The following is a 20,147-nucleotide window of genomic DNA, read 5'->3' as shown; positions in this document are numbered from 1 at the left end:
AGGACACGCGGCGCCGGGGACGAGAATTTCGCTCGCGTCGCCTAGGTGCAGAGCGTGACGCATGCGCCGCGGAGGAGAATGGGGCGACAGCCGTTTAGGTCCAGGGAGCGAGATGGCGGGGCGCATGCGCAGAAGGAAAGCCTTCCAAGGCAGCGTGTGCAGTTTACCGCTGCGTAAGCCCAACTCGCTGATGCTTTCGCCCTTGATAAGCAGGTGTTTTCAAGGTACCTGTTGCTGATGCTGTGCCGATAAGGCCAGTGAGTTCAAAATAATGGGACCATAATTTAACGACACTACCCGTGGAAAAAAGATATATGGCATCCCTACCAGCCAGCTACTAAGTCACAACTCACCACAATAGATCAGAAACTGTCTTATGTGTAAACACAGGTCTTTGTAATACAAAAGGAGCACGTTTAGTTTCAGTTGACAGAATACTGGAGAGCCTGTTAAGGAGCTTAAATAGCAACAAGGAGAAAATAAATAGTGACACTGTTTGCAATTGTGTCACATTGAGTGTAAGAAGCGTTGCCAGGGTCTTGAATATTCCTTCAATGGATTATTCAGTGAAATCCTATTATTGGCATCTGTCTGTCTCAAGAGGCAATGGAAGAGTGTGCCATATGAGAGCAGCAGGGAGGAGGATATGTCAAAGAGAGTTGGGACGCAGCCTTGTTTCACGCCGCTCTTTCTAGGGAAGATGTCCAAGGATGAACCATCATACTGGACGGTGCTGCATATGTTCTTGTGAAAAGACACGGTCATCTTGTGGAGCTTAGGCATCCTATCACATCGTCAGGTCTATCATGGCAGTGAACAAGGGTCATGTTTGTTCCCAGCATTTATCCCACAACTGGTGCAGTGAGAGAATCTTGTTGATCTCTGAGCTCTAAAGCCGCATGGTGGCTCGGGATATTGTATCATTCTGCATTGGGGAGGAACAGTCCTGTTCTAACTCATTTATTTTGATATTATTATGAAGTCTGATAAACAGGAACATGGGAAGCTGCTGAGGAGCACCAGTGATTCACCTAGTTCAGTACTGTCTACACATTGACAGTGACTCTCCAGGGATTCATGCAAGGTCCTGCAAGAATTTAACTTGGGGACCTTTTGTATTGAAAGCAAGTAAGTGCTCTACTACTTCATATCTGATGTTTTCTCCCTTTATGGTCTTGATTTATGGGCTACAGTGGTACCTTGGGTTAAGTACTTAATTCGTTCCGGAGGTCAGTTCTTAACCTGAAACTGTTCTTAACCTGAAGCACCACTTTAGCTAATGGGGCCTCCTGCTGCCGCTGCGCCGCCGGAGCCCGATTTCTGTTCTTATCCTGAAGCAAAGTTCTTAACCTGAAGCACTATTTCTGGCTTAGTGGAGTGTGTAACCTGAAGCGTATGTAACCTGAGGTACCACTGTACTACTAAAATGAGGAGGGACGTGGGTGCCGCTGTGGGTTAAACCACAGAGCCTGGGACTTGCTGATCAGAAGGGCGGCGGTTCGAATCCCCGTGACGGGGTGAGCTCCCGTTGCTCAGTCCCAGCTCCTGCCAACCTAGGAGTTCGAAAGCACGTCAAAGTGCAAGTAGATAAATAGGTACCGCTCCGGCGGGAAGGTAAACAGCGTTTCCGTGTGCTGCTCTGGTTCGCCAGAAGCGGCTTAGTCATGCTGGCCACATGACCCGGAAGCTGTATGCCGGCTCCCTCGGCCAATAAAGCTAGATGAGCATCGCAACCCCAGAGTCAGCCACGACTGGATCTAATGGTCAGGGGTCCCTTTACCTTTACTAAAATGAGGCTGCATTTTAAGCTGTATTTTAAGCTGTATTTTAATTAACTGTCCCCCCCTTATGTTTTATTACAATTTATATTTGGTGTTAGCCACCCTGAGCCCGGCACTGGCCAGGGAGGGCGGGATATAAATAAATAATAATAATTATTATTATTCATTTGCATTTGAAAAGTAAATTCCCCACTAGTCCTGGAATTGCAGTGCTCAGAGCAAGGGGCGGCAAACTAAGGCCCTTGGGCCAGATCAGGCCCAATTGCCTTCTGGATCCGGGCCACAGACGATCCGGAAATTGCCGTGTGGCTCGCCAGCCATGCGTTCTTTCCCTTTCCCTCTCCCTCACACGGCAGTGGCGGCGCCTCCTCCCTCCTCCTCCCCTGGAAGGGGGCTGGGCTTTGTTGGTGCCAGCCGCAGCAACAGTGCTTGAGCGGCCGCCATTTTAAGCAGTCTCTCTCTGGAGCCCTTTCGCTCACCGCTCATCGTCCCTCCACCGCTGCCAGCCCCTGCCGCTTGCAAGGCACAGGTAAGCAGCTCATGGTGCTCTTGCATCATTCCCCTCCCCCAAACATAGTCCAGCCTCCCACAAGGTCTGAAGGACAGTGGACCGGCCCCCTGCTGAAAAATTTTGCTGACCCCTGGCTCAAGAGGAATGACACACTGCCCCCATCTTTCAGCCAGAGAACAAAGAGCCAATGGAAGGTTATACCTCCTGCCTCCTAGGAAGAATATCATGGAAAAGGGAAAAATAATCCTCACAGTTTCCAATCGGTGTATCATAAGCCCTATTGATTTTAAAGTGATTAATGGGCAATGGGTATGCATGCTGGTTCCAAAGAACAATCTGAAACTCATAACTTTTATTGCATCACAGAATAATTGCCCCTTAATGTTTAAAACATGAAATACTGCTTGCCTAGGTAAACAACTGTTTCCAGAAAGGTAGCCGTAATCATCTGTTGCAGCAAAAACAACAAATTCTTGTCGCACCTTAAAGACAATTTCTTACTCTTCAAGGTGAGGACTCTGTTTTTTAAAAAAATAATTATGGCCCCCAAACCCTATGGACACACAGGAATCGGCACTGCTGAACACACTAAGGCTTTTTTCTGAGTAAATGTGTAGAATTTCACATCTGTTGTGTTTCTTTCTACAGAGATAAACAGAAATACCGTATTTTTCTCTCCATAAGACACACTTTTTTCCTCCTAAAAAGTAAGGGGAAATGTGAGTGCGTCTTATGGAGCGAATGGCGCTGCGCAGAGAGGGAGAGCTGTGCAGCGCCTCTTCAGCGAAGCGGGAGGAGGAACGGAGCCCCTTCTGTTCCTCCTCCCGCTTCACTGAAGGGACGCTGCATAGAGCGGGAGAACTGCGCAGCGCCCTTTCAGCAACGCTTCATGCAGCTTCGCTTCATGCAGATTCGCTTTCAGCTTCGCTTCATGCAGCGATCCCGCTTGCTGTTCTGGCTTCTGGGATTCAGAATTTTTTTTTTCTTGTTTTCCTCCTCCCAAAACTAGGTGCCCCTTACGGTCTGGTGCGTCTTATGGAGCGAAAAATACGGTAATTCTCGAAATTCAGTTAATAAAAATTAACTCCACACATAAATTAGCTTTTCTTGATGCTTAACCTTTAAAGAGGCCACCTTATCCTTTATATATCCATACAGTATATGCAACAGGTCACTGCAATGTTTCTTCCTAAAGTCCAGTAGCGTAGCTAGCTTGCGGCAGGGGGGCAGTCTGCATTGGGGGGGGTAGGGCACCATGGGGGCCTGTACTGTGGCACAGTGGCTGCTGTGCATCGGGGTTGGGATTCTGGGCAGCAGAGGAGTTTGAGGGCGGAACGGTGGTTGCTGGGCATTTTGGATGCTGCAAGGGGGCGGAGCACTTCCCATCCCTAAAATCCACAACTTCCTAAAAAAAGCTCAGTAAGCTGCTGGTGGTTGCTACACTGCTGCTAAAGTCCCCAAAATATCGGAAACTGGCTCCACAGTAGCTTGGAACAAGGCTTTCAGTGTTGCTGCCCCATTCATTCTGTGGAACAGCAACCCTGTTGAAATATACCAGGCATGCACTATCTGTACTTTCTAAAACAATGGAAGACGTTTCTGTGTGAACAAGGTTTTTCAGCAGCTCAAAAATCCTTTGCCACAGGTGTTCATTTTGTATTGTTTTTAAACCTACAGTATATTCAGTTATTTTTTATATAGTTTTAAAAACCATTTCAGCTGTTTTTATTATATATTTGTAAATCACATTGACACACATGTAAAAGGGAATTTATAATTTCAGCGACAGTCATTAAAATAATGTTGGAATTTCTTATAAATATAGGGAAAATGTTAAAAATGTGGTTGCTGGGCTGGGACATGTAAGGAAGAAAAAAAGGAAAGCAAGTGTTGGCAAAGCTACCAGTTTTTTGTACTCACTTGGTGTACTCACACGCTTGTAATATTTCACTTGGTGTAATATTAACTCAGCCATTTATGCAACAGCTGAGAAGATGAGTCAGCAGTTTGCAAAACGCCATTTTTAAAAGCAGCCAAGAATAAGGGAAGAAAATGCAGATTTCTATTTTCACAGTTGATGCCTTTACAGATCAGCCGTTTTCTGGAAATCCTGCAGCTGTTTGTCTTCTTGAAGATGTAAGTTTTTGAAACTTGTCTTCACCAGAATGCTGATGTTTGTTAGGGAATGGCTGTGGCTCAGTGGCAGAGCATCAGCATTGCATGCAGAAGTTCCTAGGCTCAGTCCCCAACATCGCCAGGTAGTATTGCTGGGAGAGATGTTGCCTGAAACCCTGGAGAGCTGGAGACATAATGAGCTAGATAAACCAATGGCCTGACTCAGTGTAAGGCAGCTCCCTACATTACAAAACTTTCCTGTGTGTGACTGGTGCCATTTATGTCAATTTTTAGTGATGCTTTTCTTGACGAAGGATTGGTTTGTTGTGGGTACAGAAAATTCCTGTGCTGTTTATCTGGCCCAGTGTTTTTCAAAAATTCCTGCCCTCAAGGACCTACAAAAGTTCCAGCACGATCACGGAGAAGATCTCCAAAAAGAAGCAGCAGCTAATTGGCCTATACCCAACCCAGGTGGAGCAATACCTGCACCTTCGGAACCAGAGGAGAAAGAAGACACACCGCTCTAGGTGTAGCAGAATAGTTCAGGATGTCTCTGCGGCTACTCAGTTGGAATATAAATGGCGGAAATTCCCCGGAGAAAAGAAGGAGGTTATTTCACATATTGAAGAAAGAACAATTGGACATTATTTGCCTACAAGAAACCCATGTGACTAGGCTCCACAGGAAGGTTTTGGTTAACAAAAGATTAGGCCAAGAATTTATTTCGTCTGACAAAGTAAAGAAAAGAGGAGTGGTGATTTATGCCAAGGAGAGCCTGACACCTAAATTTCTATTTAAGGATGAACAAGGAAGAATTTTGGCAATTGAAATTCAAACCCAAGGAGTAAAAATATTGATTTTAGGAATTTATGCTCCAAATGACGGGAAATCGGAATTTTTCAAGAAGCTGCATGAGACGTTGCTGGATTATCTGGATTATGCTAACATCATAATGATGGGAGATATGAATGGAGTGGTGTCTACACACATGGATAAGTCTTACAACCAAAACTTAACATTAGACGGCAGACTGCCCAAAACTTTTTTCGAATTGACTGACAATCTGGATTTGATCGACATATGGAGGACAAAGAATCCCTTAGGTAAAGAAGGAACTTTTTTCTCTGAGGCCCACCTGTCTTGGTCAAGGATCGACCAAATCTGGACCTCCAGGGGGCTGGCACCCAAGATTAAAAGGGTGGAAATCTGCCCAAAAACATGCTCCGACCATAATGCCTTGAAAATAGAACTTAGATTAACTCAACCTGGTTCCTTCAGATGGAGAATGAATGACACACTACTAAGAGATCAAGAGATTGTGAAAAAGGCCCAAAAAACATTAAAGGACTATTTTGAGATAAATCTGAATACTACAGTTGAAAAAAGAACGATCTGGGACGCAAGCAAAGCTGTTATGAGAGGGTTTCTGATACAACAGAATACAATCAAGAAAAAACTCTGGAATGGAAAGAAGGACAAAATATTGGAGAAAATATACCAAGGAGAGAAAAAACTGAGAACCAAACCAAAGTCCAAGGAGGTGCTGAGAGAAATTAAATTCCACCAAGCAGAATATTCAAAATTGATCAATCAGGAGATTGAATGGAAAATAAAACAGATGAAGCAAAGATCCTTTGAATCAGCAAATAAATGTGGAAAGCTATTAGCTTGGCAGCTGAAAAAAAGACAAAAGCTAAATACGATAACAAACCTAGAGATTGATGGAAGGATGGTACAGAAACCAGAAGAAATTAGGAAGTGCTTCCACAGATACTTCAAAGAACTGTATGCACAGGGGCCCCAGAAAGAATCAGAGATAGATCAATTTTTAAAGACAAATGGACTATCAAAAATAACTCAAGATAAAAGATCAATCTTGAACTCTACAATAACCTTACAGGAAATTGAAGGTGCCATTCAGAATATGCAACTAGGCAAATCTCCAGGCCCGGATGGACTTACCTCCAAATATTATAAGGTTCTGAAGGACTATTTGATACAACCTTTGTTGGAGGTATGTAACCAGATCATGGATGGGAAGAGGGCACCAGAAACGTGGAAAGAAGCCTTCATCACATTGATACCTAAGTCAGAATCTGAAAAGACTCAGCTTAAAAACTACCGTCCCATCTCACTCCTAAATGTGGATTACAAAATATTTGCAGACATTTTGGCAAATAGACTTAAAAAAGTTTTAAATGAAGTAATTCATAAAGACCAAGCAGGCTTTCTCCCTGGTAGACATTTATATGAGAACACTAGAAACATCATTGACATTTTAGAACTTTTGCAGACTAATAGGAACACAAGGGCGGTGTTAATTTTTATTGATGCGGAGAAAGCATTTGACAACATATCTTGGATGTTTATGAAGAAGAACTTGGAAGGGATGGGAGTGGGACGGGGGTTTGAGAATGGATTACATGCAATCTATTCAGAACAAAAAGCTAAACTAATAGTGAACAATGTGGTGACGGAGGAATTTAAAATTGAAAAAGGGACACGACAAGGGTGCCCTCTATCCCCTCTGTTATTTATTTCAGTCCTGGAGGTGCTATTGAATATGATCAGAGAGGACCGGTTGGTACAAGGGATAGAGGTCGGAGTGAAACAATATAAACTGAAAGCTTTTGCAGATGACCTAGTTTTGACACTGCAGGAGCCAGAATCCAGTACAAAAAGAGTTCTCGAACTTATATCGGAATTTGGTCGGGTGGCGGGATTTAGGTTGAATAAACAAAAAACTAAGGTTCTGACCAAAAATTTAACAAACACAGAAACAGAGGGGTTTCAGAGAGAAACAGAACTGAATGTGGTTAAAAAAGTGAAATACCTTGGGATTTATTTGTCCTCCAAGAATTTGAATTTATTTAAGGATAATTATGAGAAATGTTGGTTGGAAGTTAAAAAGGATTTAGAAATTTGGTCAAGATTGAAACTTTCCTTGTTGGGAAGAATCGCAGCGATAAAAATGAATGTGTTGCCGAAAATGTTATTTTTGTTTCAAACCTTACAGATCGTGGACAGAGTGGACTGCTTTGGAAAATGGCAGAAGGATATATCTAGATTTATCTGGCAGGGCAAAAAGCCCCGAATAAAGTTTAAAATATTAACAGATTCAAAAGAAAGAGGGGGGTTTGCCCTGCCGGACCTGAGGTTGTATTATGAAGCTGCAGCCTTCTGCTGGCTGAAAGATTGGTTCTTGTTGGAAAACACTGATGTCCTAGATCTGGAAGGTTTTAATAATGCTTTTGGATGGCACGCATACCTATGGTACGACAAGGTTAAAGTACATAAATTGTTTAAAAGTCACATTGTCAGAAAAGCAATTTTTGCAGTCTGGATGAAATATAAAGACTTACTAGAGAGTAAAACTCCGAGGTGGCTATCACCAGTGGAGGCCAAGGCCCGAAAAAGACCCAATATGGAGGCCTATTGGCCGAAATATTGGGAACTGACTGAAAAAATTGGAGACAATTGGAAGTTGCAGAGCCAGGACAAACTAAAAAATAAGGTGCGAGATTGGTTACATTATGCTCAAATTCAAGAGGTTTTCAAAATGGATAAAAAAGTTGGTTTCCAGGTGGAAAAGTCGAAACTAGAGACAGAATTGTTAGAACCAAAGACAAAGCTGTTATCTAGAATGTATAACTTGCTGCTTATGTGGAACTTACAGGATGAGACAGTTAAATCTGCTATGATTAAATGGGCACAGGATGTTGGACACAACATTATGTTTGAAGACTGGGAAAGGTTATGGAACACCGGAATGAAATTCACGGCAAGTACGGCCTTGAAGGAAAACATTATGAAAATGATATACCGGTGGTACATGACCCCAGTCAAGTTAGCTAAGATACACCACCTGTCTGACAATAAATGTTGGAAGTGTAAGGAAGCAGAGGGGACTTTCTTTCACCTCTGGTGGACATGCCCAAGGGTTAAGGCTTTCTGGGAAATGATTTATAATGAGTTGAAAAAGATATTTAGGTATACCTTTCCCAAGAAACCAGAGGCCTTCCTGTTGGGCATGGTAGACCAGAAAGTGTCAAAGAAGGACAGAACTTTGTTTATGTATGCTAGTACAGCAGCAAGAATACTTATCGCAAAGAATTGGAAGACACAAGATTTACCCACGCTGGAGGAATGGCAGACGCAGTTGATGGACTACATGGAGATAGCTGAACTGACCGGCAGAATCCGAGATTTGGATGTAGAAACAACTGAGGCGGACTGGAAAAAGTTTAAAGACTACTTGCAAAAGTATTATAAACTGTATGAATCTTAAGATTGTGCATGATTTCGAAATGATACGCTTTAGCAATTATGATTAAGTAAATAGTAAACTAAGTGATAAAAGAGAAAAGGAGATAATATGAACTGAACATGTTACGTTTATTTTAAAGGTATAAAAACTGTGACACAATATATTGAATTTAGATACATAACATGTAAAAGTTACAATAAGGTATGACATAAGGTAACAAATTGCTGACATTGTTAATATAAAGAACGCAGAATCGGAAGGGGTGGGGAAGTCCAAATTGGGATTTTTGTTAAAAAAAAAAAAAATGGTTTCTTGTAAATTCTTTATTTGCTTGCAATGTATAAAAGTTGGAAAGAAACGTAATAAAAAATATTATAAAAAAAAAAAACAAAAATTCCTGCCCTCAGGAAACTTTTCACAGTAATGTCAAGACTTTCCAGGAAGCATTTCTGCAGTTAATGTTTCCCTCACTGAAAAATCCCTGCTAAGTTTTCTAGAGTTTTTTAGAACACAGATTGAATTCCAAATTAGCCTATTTCATAAGCACTGGCAGTCTTATTTATGAAACAGTTGTGCACAATGCTTAGATTTAATCTGATTTAGTCATATTGATTTAAACAAAGCCAACCCAAGGTATTTTGTCACCCAAGTACGGTTGAAAAATGTCAATTGCTACTTTTTAAGGTGTTCCAGCCCCTTCAACGGCATAGCATCTTTTTATGATCTGTGATCATGACTACAGTGGTACCTCTGGTTACGAACTTAATTCGTTCCGGAGGTCCATTCTTAACCTGAAACCGTTCTTAACCTGAGGTACCACTTTTGCTAATGGGGTCTCCCACTGCCACCGCGCCGCCGACACACAATTTCTGTTCTCATCCTGAGGTAAAGTCCTTAACCCGAGGCACTACTTCCGGGTTAGCGGAGTCTGTGTTTGTGACCCAAGGTACCACTGTACTGCTGTGCCACAATCAAGAAGTAGAAAATAACCTTAGATCAGGCAGTGATCAGGCCACTCCTATGGAAACTGGACCTGGACCCTGAAGATACTCACATTCTAGCCTTCTTGGACAAATATTTGAATGTTTCTAGGCACTTGTGGATGATAGTGGCATTTGAAGAACTAGATCCCCTCATTCAGAAAAGCTCCTCCATAAGAGAAGGCAGTGGATTGACTCCAAAAAACACATGAAGGTCATCAACTTGGTGCCTACAGGTGCCATGGCACCCTCAGGTTGACAGTCTTAGATAATGTACTGGATGGACCAATAGTCTGACTCAGTATAAGACTTTTTTCCATGTTTGTTCCTAACAAGTTCTTTTCCTGTTTGTGCATGTGTTGCCCACTGGATTTTATTTGTGCCTTTTGCCCCTCTCTGTCCCTTGCACCCTTATCTTCCTTTCTTTGTACTCTTTGTCTCCCTGTAATCTCAGCACTTTCTCATACGTCTGTAACCTCTGTCAATGAATTCCTCTTGTGCCTGTCTGAATCCATTGCTCAGCAGCTTTTTTGGCTGGTGTTTAAGAATGTTTGGCCACACAGCTACACTGGCTGTGCTCAGGAGTGCTGTGCCAAGGATTCAGTAGCTCAATTGGCATGCCATCTCTCAGTCTCTGGATGCCCATTTGCAAATATGTACTTGTATCTTGAATCATTAAATCTTGGACCATGTAGTGCAGAGCTTTCCAAACTTTTCATGTTGGTGACACACTTTTTAGACATGCATTATTTCGCGACACAGTAATTCAGTTCTACTAGCCAACCAGAGGTTAAACTAACCACTTTTCAGCCCCGAAAGGAGCGTGGGGAGCGTTCATGTGACACATCTACACGTTCATGTGACACATCTACACACTGCAGCTGACACACTAACACACAGCAACACACAGTTTGGAAAGCTCAGATGTAGTGTATATATGTGACTTGACCTTTAGACTGTGGTTTGGCTAATTTTCTAGAGTTATGTACCCTCTGCATATAGTTTTTTCTTGTTTCTCCATGCCATGCCATAACAGCAGGCTTCCTCAACCTCAGCCCTCCAGATGTTTTGAGACTACAGTTCCCATCAACCCTGACCACTGGTCCTACTAGCTAGGGATCATGGGAGTTGTAGGCCAAAAACATCTGGAGGGCCAAGGTTGAGGAAGCCTGCCATACAGGAAGGATTGTTCCAAAGCTGTTTGTGGGGAGCAGGGGAGCCCAGATTTCCTCATCCTCCCATCTTTTATTGATTTGTCTTTGGGGGGGGGGGAGTGAGGGTACAGAGACATTTTCATCTCAACATCACGTTTTACTGATTGTTCCCAAGCTTTTGGGCTTTTCTAGGTGGGGAGAGGGAAGGAGCCCAGTGCAAAAGGATCATAATTATTTTATTTTCCTGGATTGTTCCCAAGTTGCTTGAGGTTGGGGGAGTGCAGAGTCATTATCATAATCTTTATTATCATCATTATTATCATGTTTCCCCTGATTTTTCCCAAACATTATGGGGGAGGCATTTCAATGGCATCATTAGTAGTACAGTGGTACCTTGGAAGTCAAACGGAATCCATTCCAGAAGTCTGTTCGACTTCCAAAACGTTCGAAAACCAAGGCGTGGTTTCCAGTTGGCTGCAGGAAGCTCCTTCAGCCAATCAGAAGCTGCGGAAGCCCCATCTGATGTACGTTCATAAACTGGAACACTCACTTCTGGGTTTGCGGCGTTCAGGAGCCAAAACGTTGGACTCACAAGGTGTTTGGGATCCAAAGTACAACTGTATCATCACCGTTTTTTCCTACCTAGCCTGCTGCCGGGATTGTTCCCAAGTTGTTGGGGGGGGGGGTGAGCACAGCACAAAGGCAGAAACATTATTAACATCATCTCATACACCCTAATTTTGGCATGATGGTGTTTATTTAGTTGAATGAATAGGTCCCCCTTAAAGGCCTGTGTACAGGGCCCCACAAACCCCTGGGTCAGTTAGGCCAAATAAGAAAACACAGGATTGCTATATTTCAAGACTACCACAAGATGGTGCTAGTTAGTTGTCTGAGTTTGTGGGTTTCTGTTTTGCTTTGCTTTGCTGGGTCATTCCATATCAAGTGATCCAACTTTTTCACCTCATGTCATCCAGTTTTCTTAATATTTTGTACACTTGCTGAATGATCAAAACTAAGTTTAAATCTAAAATTTTAATTTTTTATCCAGTTTGTGATGAACTTAAACTTAGTTTTGATCATTCAACAAGTGTTTTTACCATACATCCAGATTTCCCGACATCCCAGCAATTCCTGCCCTGCTATGTCAAGGGAATTCCAGACATATTGTATGGTATCTCATAGGGAACTGCCTCCTAATGGCAGAGGTGATGTTTGGGGTGGCTTGCAGGTTATTTTTTTTAGTTCTTTATTCCTACTGCTTCTGCATCTCTGTTGAATAAGAAACAGTACCATGAACCCATTTAAGCTTCATGTGTAATGTTAGGCTCTTTGTTTATCAGGTCTTTTATTTTGCTATAAAATAAATAATACCAATTCACGGGCAATTATTTGATTTTTTTAAAATAGGAACTGGAAGAAGGTTGGCACCAAAAAATCGCAAAAGAAATGAACCTCTCAGAAACGGCATTCATGAGGAAACTGGATCCTACTGATGACTTTACAAGAAGTAAGACTACATTAAAATAAGCGGTAATTTTTCAGTTGACTTCAGCAGAAGGTAGATCATATCCGCTGCTTAAAAAAATTAAGGAAGGTTGATACTTTAGTTAGTAGACTATAATGTAAGTTGAAGCAATAAATACTTGGTGTATAAACATACCACAGACCTAATCTGGTTTAACAGTTAAACTTTTTACCTGGGAATTCTACAATTTCTAATGTGGCAGAGTGGACTGTATTGCTTAAGACTAAAGCAGAGAGATACCACTGAATGCTCCTTTGCATAATATCTCCCTGCAAGCAGAAAAGTAGCAGAAGGGGTGACACAGATTAGAATTTTTATTCCTAATCTGCTAGCTTTCTTTCAGAGAATTAAAACAACAACTCAAGAGATACATTAAGAATGGCATCTGTCACATGCAACCTGGAGTGGTGTTACCAACTCTTGCCACCTCAGTAATGTGCCATCTCATTTTGTAGCACAGGCAGTCCAGGGCGTAGTTCCATCTCATTTTCTTCATCTTGGAGGAATTTTCATCTGTGGAACATTTTTATCACCAAATAGCTGACACACACAATAGCCTATAGTGAGACTACTGATTCATCTTCTCAAATACCTACCACACCCATACTTCCATTTTTAAAAATTAATATCGGTCATTGGCATGTTACAAATAGATGGGCGTTTTCTTTCTCTTTTATCAAGGAAAACCCACAGATGTTATGTGGAAAGGGATTGACATGCAGTAAAACTATAAAAGGGCAAGTAAATGGCTGAAAATCTGGTGTGATACAGCCGTAAAGCTACAGGAAGAGTTTACTGTAAGCCTGACTCTTGAATTTTCTTTTCCTAGGTTCCCATTTTGGATTAAGGTGGTTTACACCAGCTAAGGAGGTCCCACTCTGTGGCCACGCTACCCTTGCCTCAGCAGCTGTGTTATTCCATAACAAGAGTAATTAACATTTAAGCTATAAGTTATTTGCAAATATACCTTTCAACCTATATCACACTTATATGTTTCTAATTTTAAAAACAGAAAATGTGAATTCAACCCTCACTTTCGTAACTCTGAGTGGAGAATTAAATGCCAGACAAGCAGGCGATCGTATTATCCTGGACTTACCCCTTTATCCTACTTATCCACAGGTTAGATAGACTTAAATTGCCAGCATTTTTCCAAAAGATTAGTTAAGAGCAATCATTATATACATATTTCTTTCTTTTCATCCAGGATTTCCAGGAAGTGGAAAAGTTAGTGAAGGTAATTAGTATAATCCTTATATTATTTATTGTGATTTTATTAAATGTATAGTGAATAACACAGAGTATTCCAACAGTTCAACAACATTGTCCTTATTACTGCACTGTACACTTTTGCAGAGTGAGGCATGTCTAACCCTGCAAAGGACTGCCGATAAACCTCTATGTCAGTGGTTCCCAATTAGCTAAGTACTACAGATCTCCTGTTTTTCCAAAGCCAAGCCATCAACCCCCTACTTTTGAAAATTTTGATATATCTATGGTAGCTTTTGTTACCTGAATGGTGCCACAAACACCCTGGGTGGGTTACATAGATCCCCCTGGGGTCTACGGGCCACCAATTGGGCACCACTGCTCTATGCCATACACATTATGCATCGTTATGTCTCTTTCCCCATGCCATATTGACCTGCATGTAGCAAGCATCCTCTGTACCTCAAATTAGGCAGATGCAATTTGAATATTTATGAAACATTTGATTAATCATTGATGCTAGCTCTGTGATAAAAGATTTTATTCCAGGTAGTGCCACTATATCAGGTTAGTTACTGTGTCCGTATTGCAAAATTGTTCCGTTAATAAAGGAGGGTAAGTCTGTGGTTTGTGGTGAACAGAACTGGGCTCAAATCTACATTTGGACATTAGGTACACTTTGGGCCTGGCCCCAACTTTCAGTCTAGCCTACTGTGCAAGGCTGTTGTGAGGATAAAATGTGATAATCATGCACATTAGGGGTTACATTAGAGACGATGGGTGCTTCTTGGTTTTTGACAGATCCAATTAAAGGGGTAGAGACTGAGCTGCATTAATAGTGTCAAGGTACCGTGGGAGGAGATGAAAAGTGAATGTATCTCTCCTTTGGGCTTTGAAGATCTCAGCCAAATTATCTCTGAGCTCTTGGGCATCAGTCCATGTGTTTAATAGCGGCTTCTCCAAATGTTCTAAAGAAACCAGGAGGAATCTAAGTGAGCAGACAGAAAGCACATGTAGGCTGCATGTTCTCTTTCTGTGTTTATTTGGACCATATGAAGCTTGAGCCCTGTACGTCATCCTGATGCAAAGATGAGTAAGCTCTCTCTGCATCTGGAGCACACACACAACTTATTCCAGAGGGGGAGGGGTTTAAATTTGGGTTCTCAAAGTGTCAAGAAGAGGAAGTCATCTGTCTGTTCTCCCACACGTGTGCCTAAAATGTGTGCATCCTTTGATTTGACTGAGAATGTAATGCATCCTTAATTATTGTAATTTAGGAGATGCTCTAGTTCTTTGGGGTTCATCCTGTAATATTTTATTACAAGGCAGCTGTAGGCGATATGAATGTTCAAGATGTTCGCTATTCTCCTGACACAAAGAAGCTCCTTGTCTGTCTCAGTGATGCTTATGGAAGGTATATGTGTTTTTCTACAAATTTCATTAGGTATTAGCATGGCTGGGGAATATTTGGCATGCCAGATGGTTGCTGGATTGCAGCTCCCCTCATTGTTGACCATTGACTGTGCTGGCTTGGGCTGATGGAACTCCAACAATGTCTAGAGGGCCATAGGCTCACCATCTTTGTTATATGTAAATTAATGTGAACCCCACCTCCCCTCCTTTGATGCCTTATTCTGTTTGACTGGCACTGCAAAACCCCTGGAGGGCACCAAGTTGGTGAAGGCTGTTGTAGACATTATACCAGTACTGGGCGCTTGCTATTACTGTCACTATCCTTACTTTAGATACCCAGAACTGCAGTATGTTTCAGCTCATAATTGTTCTCACTGGCATGTTTTAGCTTTAAATTTGCACACATAGGAAAAATATATTTAAATGTTTAACATTTCATGCTTAACCTCAAGGTCTGATCTGGAGAAAATACAAGTGAATGGCCAAGAACTTTTGCTGGCTGAGAAGACTGGGAAAGTCCAAGGATTAATAGTCACACTTAAAGGAGATTTCCATGGAAAACATGAAAGCTATGACTTTTTCTCTCGATACTTTGCTCCGTGGGTTGGAGTTTTAGAAGATCCTGTCACAGGTGTGTTTGTGTGTTTGAGCAGGGCTTTGCTCTCATTTTTATTAAACATAGGGGAATAATTCTTGTTGGAAGCTTTACTATGTACAAAATTCAGAAGAACTGCTGGGCTACTCTGCTGTAGCAAAAAACAAGAAAAGCCAATGGTACCTTTAACAAATGAGCAAAATGAGTTTTTACTCTCATCAGAGACATCTGTTGAGGCAGGTTTTTGCCTATGAAAGCCCATGGCATTATACATGGCCAAGCATTATTTGTTATATGTAACTATATTGGATTAACATGATAGCTTAAAAAAAATATACATGTGTATATAGATGTGCCTATTTGGTGTTTAAAACCCTAAGAGATTCTTGAAATAGAAAAGTAAATGAATCAACAATAAAATGGATGCTAGATGCTATATTGTTCAGGAGGACCACATGTACATGAGTGGGTTTTAGTTTTGGTAAAATTTGAAAGGTTGACCTAGAACCAATGAAAGACAAATAAAAATAAAATACACCACAATCAATATTTATAATGGCTTTTAACACACTCTCAAAAGCTATAGGTTGTTGTTGTTGTTTAAAAAACCAATTTGATAAAATATGGTCATCTGTCAAGTCTTCCCACTCTACCATGTTGAAGAAACATGGCCCTGGAAGGGGCCATGCAGGTATGAGACAGGTTAATAATAGTATTTGTATACAGCCTTATAGCCTTGGATCTCAGGACGGTTCACAAAATAAAATCACATATAAAAATCACAATGTAAAAAACAGAAAATACATAATAAAAACAAAAAAGCTATGACAACCCAATAATCCCCCTTTCCACAATACATTTTAAAAGGGCATCAGATGTCAATCAGCCAAAGGCCTGGTTAAAGATAAAACTGCCTTCTTTCTTCAATTCGGGATGCTTCAGCCCTCATGACTGCAAGGCATGGAGGAGAATTCTAATGTGTGGAGATGTTCTGCACATCCCAAAAGGTCTTTGCAGGATCCTGCCCTTCCCCATGTGACAGCCAGTTTGCAAATGAGGATAATAATTCAGCCTTACCTTACTTGTGGCATTATAAGGATTTATTTTTTTTTAATGCATGTGGTGTGCTTTGAACCCTAAACATGTTACACTTTTTTGGTTATGATTATTACATCTTTTCATTTTCTTTCCAGGATCTGCTCATACTGTCTTAAGTAGTTACTGGTCACAACAACTGGGAAAAAAGGAAATGTGTGGTAAGAATCTCTCTTCAATTATAAGAATAAACCTTAGGGCTCAATAATTTAATAAATGTAATCCGTTAAAAATAAAATCCGCAGAAACTTTAATTACACATTAATTTTTCCTCCTGTTTAGCCAGAGGGTCTGAAGGCAAGCAAGGGTTCAGGAATGTATATGGGCACAGTGCTGTGCAAGGATCTCAGGTGTATTAGTTTTTCCACCCTTGCCAAAAGTGATGAAAGAAGAAATTTAAACCAAGCTGTTTTTTCCAGTTTGCATGCAGCAAGCTAAAATTACTGTGGCTTTCCTTCTAAAAATAAGAACCATAGGCAAGTGAAGATGATATTGGTCACTTAAAATCAATGGCAATATGTCTTTCAAGCCTGGATCTAAAGAAAGACTTGTATTATTTTTAAGCTGTTTGGCTCTAGGTGAGTTAACATACATATGGGATTTGCTGTCCCCATATCTACTTGAAACTGTAGATCAATTCACACATTACTCTGGTGTGGGGTAATTTTGTGCTCACTCAGGAGCAGGGCCATGCGTTTAGCCCCATCCCCTGCATCCTTCCCCCAGACATGTGTTCCATGTGGTTGTCTGTAAAGGAATTCTTATATGTAAGACCTTACATGGGAGCAGGATCTCGTGCATTAAGAGTTCCTTCACAGAACTGTAAGTTCTGAAGAGACACTTTTCTTCCTAACTCAAAAACATGCCTTCTTTGAAGGCTCTTCCCTGACCCCCAAAGGTGGAGGGAGCATGAGGAGAGACTGGGCATCATGTAACATGCACATAGGCAGCAGAGTTTTGTGGGGGGCAGGCGGAGTTTGCATCCTCCCTATTTGCTGTCTAGGGTGAGGGCTTCACCATAGCCTGTCAGGGGATTGGCTCTGCTGAGTTCAGTAGTTCCATAGAGCTTTCCCCTTTCTTTAACCCATCTGCTGCTCATTAGCGACAACCAAGCATTGCAGCATGCATCGTTCATGGGAAACACAGATAATAGGAAATATAAATACAAGCCTCCCCCTCTCTTTGTTTAGCATTTCAGTGTTCTGCTCGTGGAGGAAAGTTGAAGATTCTGCTTCGGCCTGATGGAAGAGTAGATGTCAGTGGCCAAACAGTCATTGTGTTGAAGGGTTTTTTGACCATTTAAGAAAATACGCTGAAAAAAGGAGAGAGAGAAAATAAAATTAAATAAAGCTCTTCGTCATTACAAATTTCCATTTCTTCTTATCGTTGCTGATGCAGATGAATATTTTACAGAGACAACGACTACTTAAATCAAAAGGCAAATTGGACATAATTCAGAAGACAGGCAATTTAACTGAAGTTTGATTTTATAGTTTTATCTGATTTTTATTTGTTGCATTGCATATTTGTAAACTGCCCTGAGACTATTGTGGTATATAATTTTTTAAAAATTAAAATAAAATAAAATGTTTGTATATTTTTATTTCCATTACTATCCTCTTCCGTGCTATCCTGGCTGCTTGAGCCAGATCATAACAGATTAAGGAACACATTTATTTAATAATGTGTTGCAATTTCTGTCTATCACCTTTGTAACTGCTTGGGACAATTCATTCCATGACTGTTTAATCCTATCCTAGTAAATAGCTCTACGTATATAAGCTTGAATTTGGTAGACCTCTAAAGCAGAGTTAGAGACCTAATGCAATTCTCCAAACCTCTACTTCATACCATCCTTTTGTATTTTTGCCTGGCTGGAATGTGCCCTTGAACTCTGGTGATGCCTCTTGCTTTCCTGTATTGAGGATAGAGAATGGTGTGTGTGTAGAAGCTAGTCTGTTGTACGCAGGTAAAATTTATATTAATTGCTCCACCCATTTTTGCCTCTGCTCCTACAAGCTCCAGCATCACATGGCGTCCAGAAGGTTGTCCAGAAGGGAACGTGGTTTTCAGGATGAAAAAGGTTTGGGCACCAGTCTCCATCATATTTGAAATCAAGTCTCAGAAGCATGTAAATCACACTCTGCAAGTTAGAGTTAACTCTTTATAAGCAAGAACATGATTTGCACAGACTTGGCCGAGTGTCAGGCCTAATGAGGACAGAAGCTCATCCCTGGTACGTCTGATCCCATGGATCAGTTGCCAAGACTAAAAGCCCCCACCTCCCCACAGCTGTCTTAAGTCCCCTCCAGGGTTTTTCTAAAGCAATATCAGACTGTGCCTGCATGAAGCTAACTTCTTCACCCCTTTTATGCCTCTTTTTGTTCTGGGAAACTAGAGGGGAAGGGAGCTTGTTGCAGCAGGAACGGGAGACACCCGTGACTCTTCATCAGCCAGACTCATCTCTCCCTCTTGGCCTCTCATCCCCCTCTCCTGTTTCAGCTTCTGCCACTGATTCTGGACTTATTTCTGCCAAAGACTCCCAACTTCCACCTCCTCCTCCCAGTCTCCTCTCTCTGACCACTCATCATTGTCCCACCACCAGTCCCCACACTCTGAGCTTTTTTCCCTTGGGGGATTTCCCAGAAGCTTCCAGTGTGGTGTAGTGGTTAAGAGCGGTAGTCTCGTAATCTGGGGAACTGGGTTCACGTCTCCGCTCCTCCACATGCAGCTGCTGGGTGACCTTGGGCTAGTCACACTTCTCTGAAGTCTCTCAGCTCCACTCGCCTCACAAAGTGTTTGTTGTGGGGGAGGAAGTGAAAGGAGAATGTTAGCCGCTTTGAGACTCCTTCGGGTAGTGATAAAGCGGGATATCTTTTTTTTTTTTATTATTAAATATTTATTAGCATTTTCAAGAATTAAACAAGAACAAAAAATAAACAAAAAAATACATAACAAAATTAAACAACAAAAAAAGAAAAAATAGAAAAGAAACACATAAAATTATTCATACTTATTGTTCTTAACCTTATTTCTCAGACCTCCTCACACCTCCCCTTCTTGTATTCCAATTTAAATTATCAGTTCAGCAAGTCCTTAACTTATTTCTTTACCTTAATTTATACATTTATTCTAACATACCATTATTTTACTTTGCCTCTTTTTTCCATTTCCTCCGTTTATTTTTTACAATCTTATTTTCAATTAATTTAAAAAAGAAGAAACCAATTTTACCTTATTAAAAACACACATCAATACTTATACCTCATTAATTGTTCTTAAACCTTTTTCCTAAAGTCGACCAAAATTTCCCTTCCACGATTTACCCAATTTCCTTACCACTAATTAAAAATGAAAAGAAAAACAAATTATCCTTATGTACCCTTTGGATTCCCAGCCTCCACCCGCCCTTTTTCCCGGTTCCAGTCCCCAACCAATGTCCATCAGTCTTTATGTTATTTATTTAGCCTGGAGACCTCACGTCCGAGGCCCTTTTATC

At 41.2% G+C, this 20,147-nt stretch overlaps 1 protein-coding gene across 3 annotated transcripts; it reads left to right on the top strand.

Moving 5' to 3' along the window:
- The first annotated feature begins 87 nt into the window (after positions 1-87).
- Positions 88-18,251, top strand: PBLD (phenazine biosynthesis like protein domain containing). 3 transcript variants are annotated; one of them, XM_053388440.1, is made up of 9 exons: positions 88-173; positions 12,219-12,318; positions 13,166-13,264; positions 13,349-13,458; positions 13,544-13,573; positions 14,871-14,959; positions 15,411-15,589; positions 16,747-16,809; positions 17,839-18,251. In XM_053388440.1, exons 2-9 carry the CDS (start codon positions 12,258-12,260, stop codon positions 17,949-17,951), a joined length of 744 nt encoding a protein of 247 aa, XP_053244415.1. In that variant the 5' UTR covers positions 88-173; positions 12,219-12,257; the 3' UTR covers positions 17,952-18,251. The 3 variants fall into 3 exon arrangements, with proteins under 3 accessions (XP_053244415.1, XP_053244414.1, XP_053244416.1); XM_053388439.1 differs by lacking the exon at positions 88-173 and adding an exon at positions 3,648-4,428; XM_053388441.1 differs by lacking the exons at positions 88-173; positions 12,219-12,318 and adding an exon at positions 12,365-12,640.
- Positions 18,252-20,147: the final 1,896 nt, after the last annotated feature.

The sequence above is a fragment of the Podarcis raffonei genome, chromosome 5 (genome assembly GCF_027172205.1).
Source record: "Podarcis raffonei isolate rPodRaf1 chromosome 5, rPodRaf1.pri, whole genome shotgun sequence".
In the NCBI taxonomy this organism is placed as follows: Eukaryota; Metazoa; Chordata; class Lepidosauria; order Squamata; family Lacertidae; genus Podarcis; species Podarcis raffonei.
The sequence above is the reverse complement of the archived record's forward strand: the minus strand, read 5'-3'. Positions and strand labels throughout refer to the sequence as shown.

Excerpts from the sequence above, each read along its gene's own strand:
- PBLD (XM_053388439.1), top strand. The coding sequence starts at position 4,345 with ATGCAGATTTCTATTTTCACAGTTGATGCCTTTACAGATCAGCCGTTT. Across the intron at positions 13,265-13,348 it reads TGTGTTATTCCATAACAAGA|AAAATGTGAATTCAACCCTC; the intron begins GTAATTAACATT and ends TTTTAAAAACAG. Across the intron at positions 14,960-15,410 it reads CTCAGTGATGCTTATGGAAG|GTCTGATCTGGAGAAAATAC; the intron begins GTATATGTGTTT and ends CTTAACCTCAAG.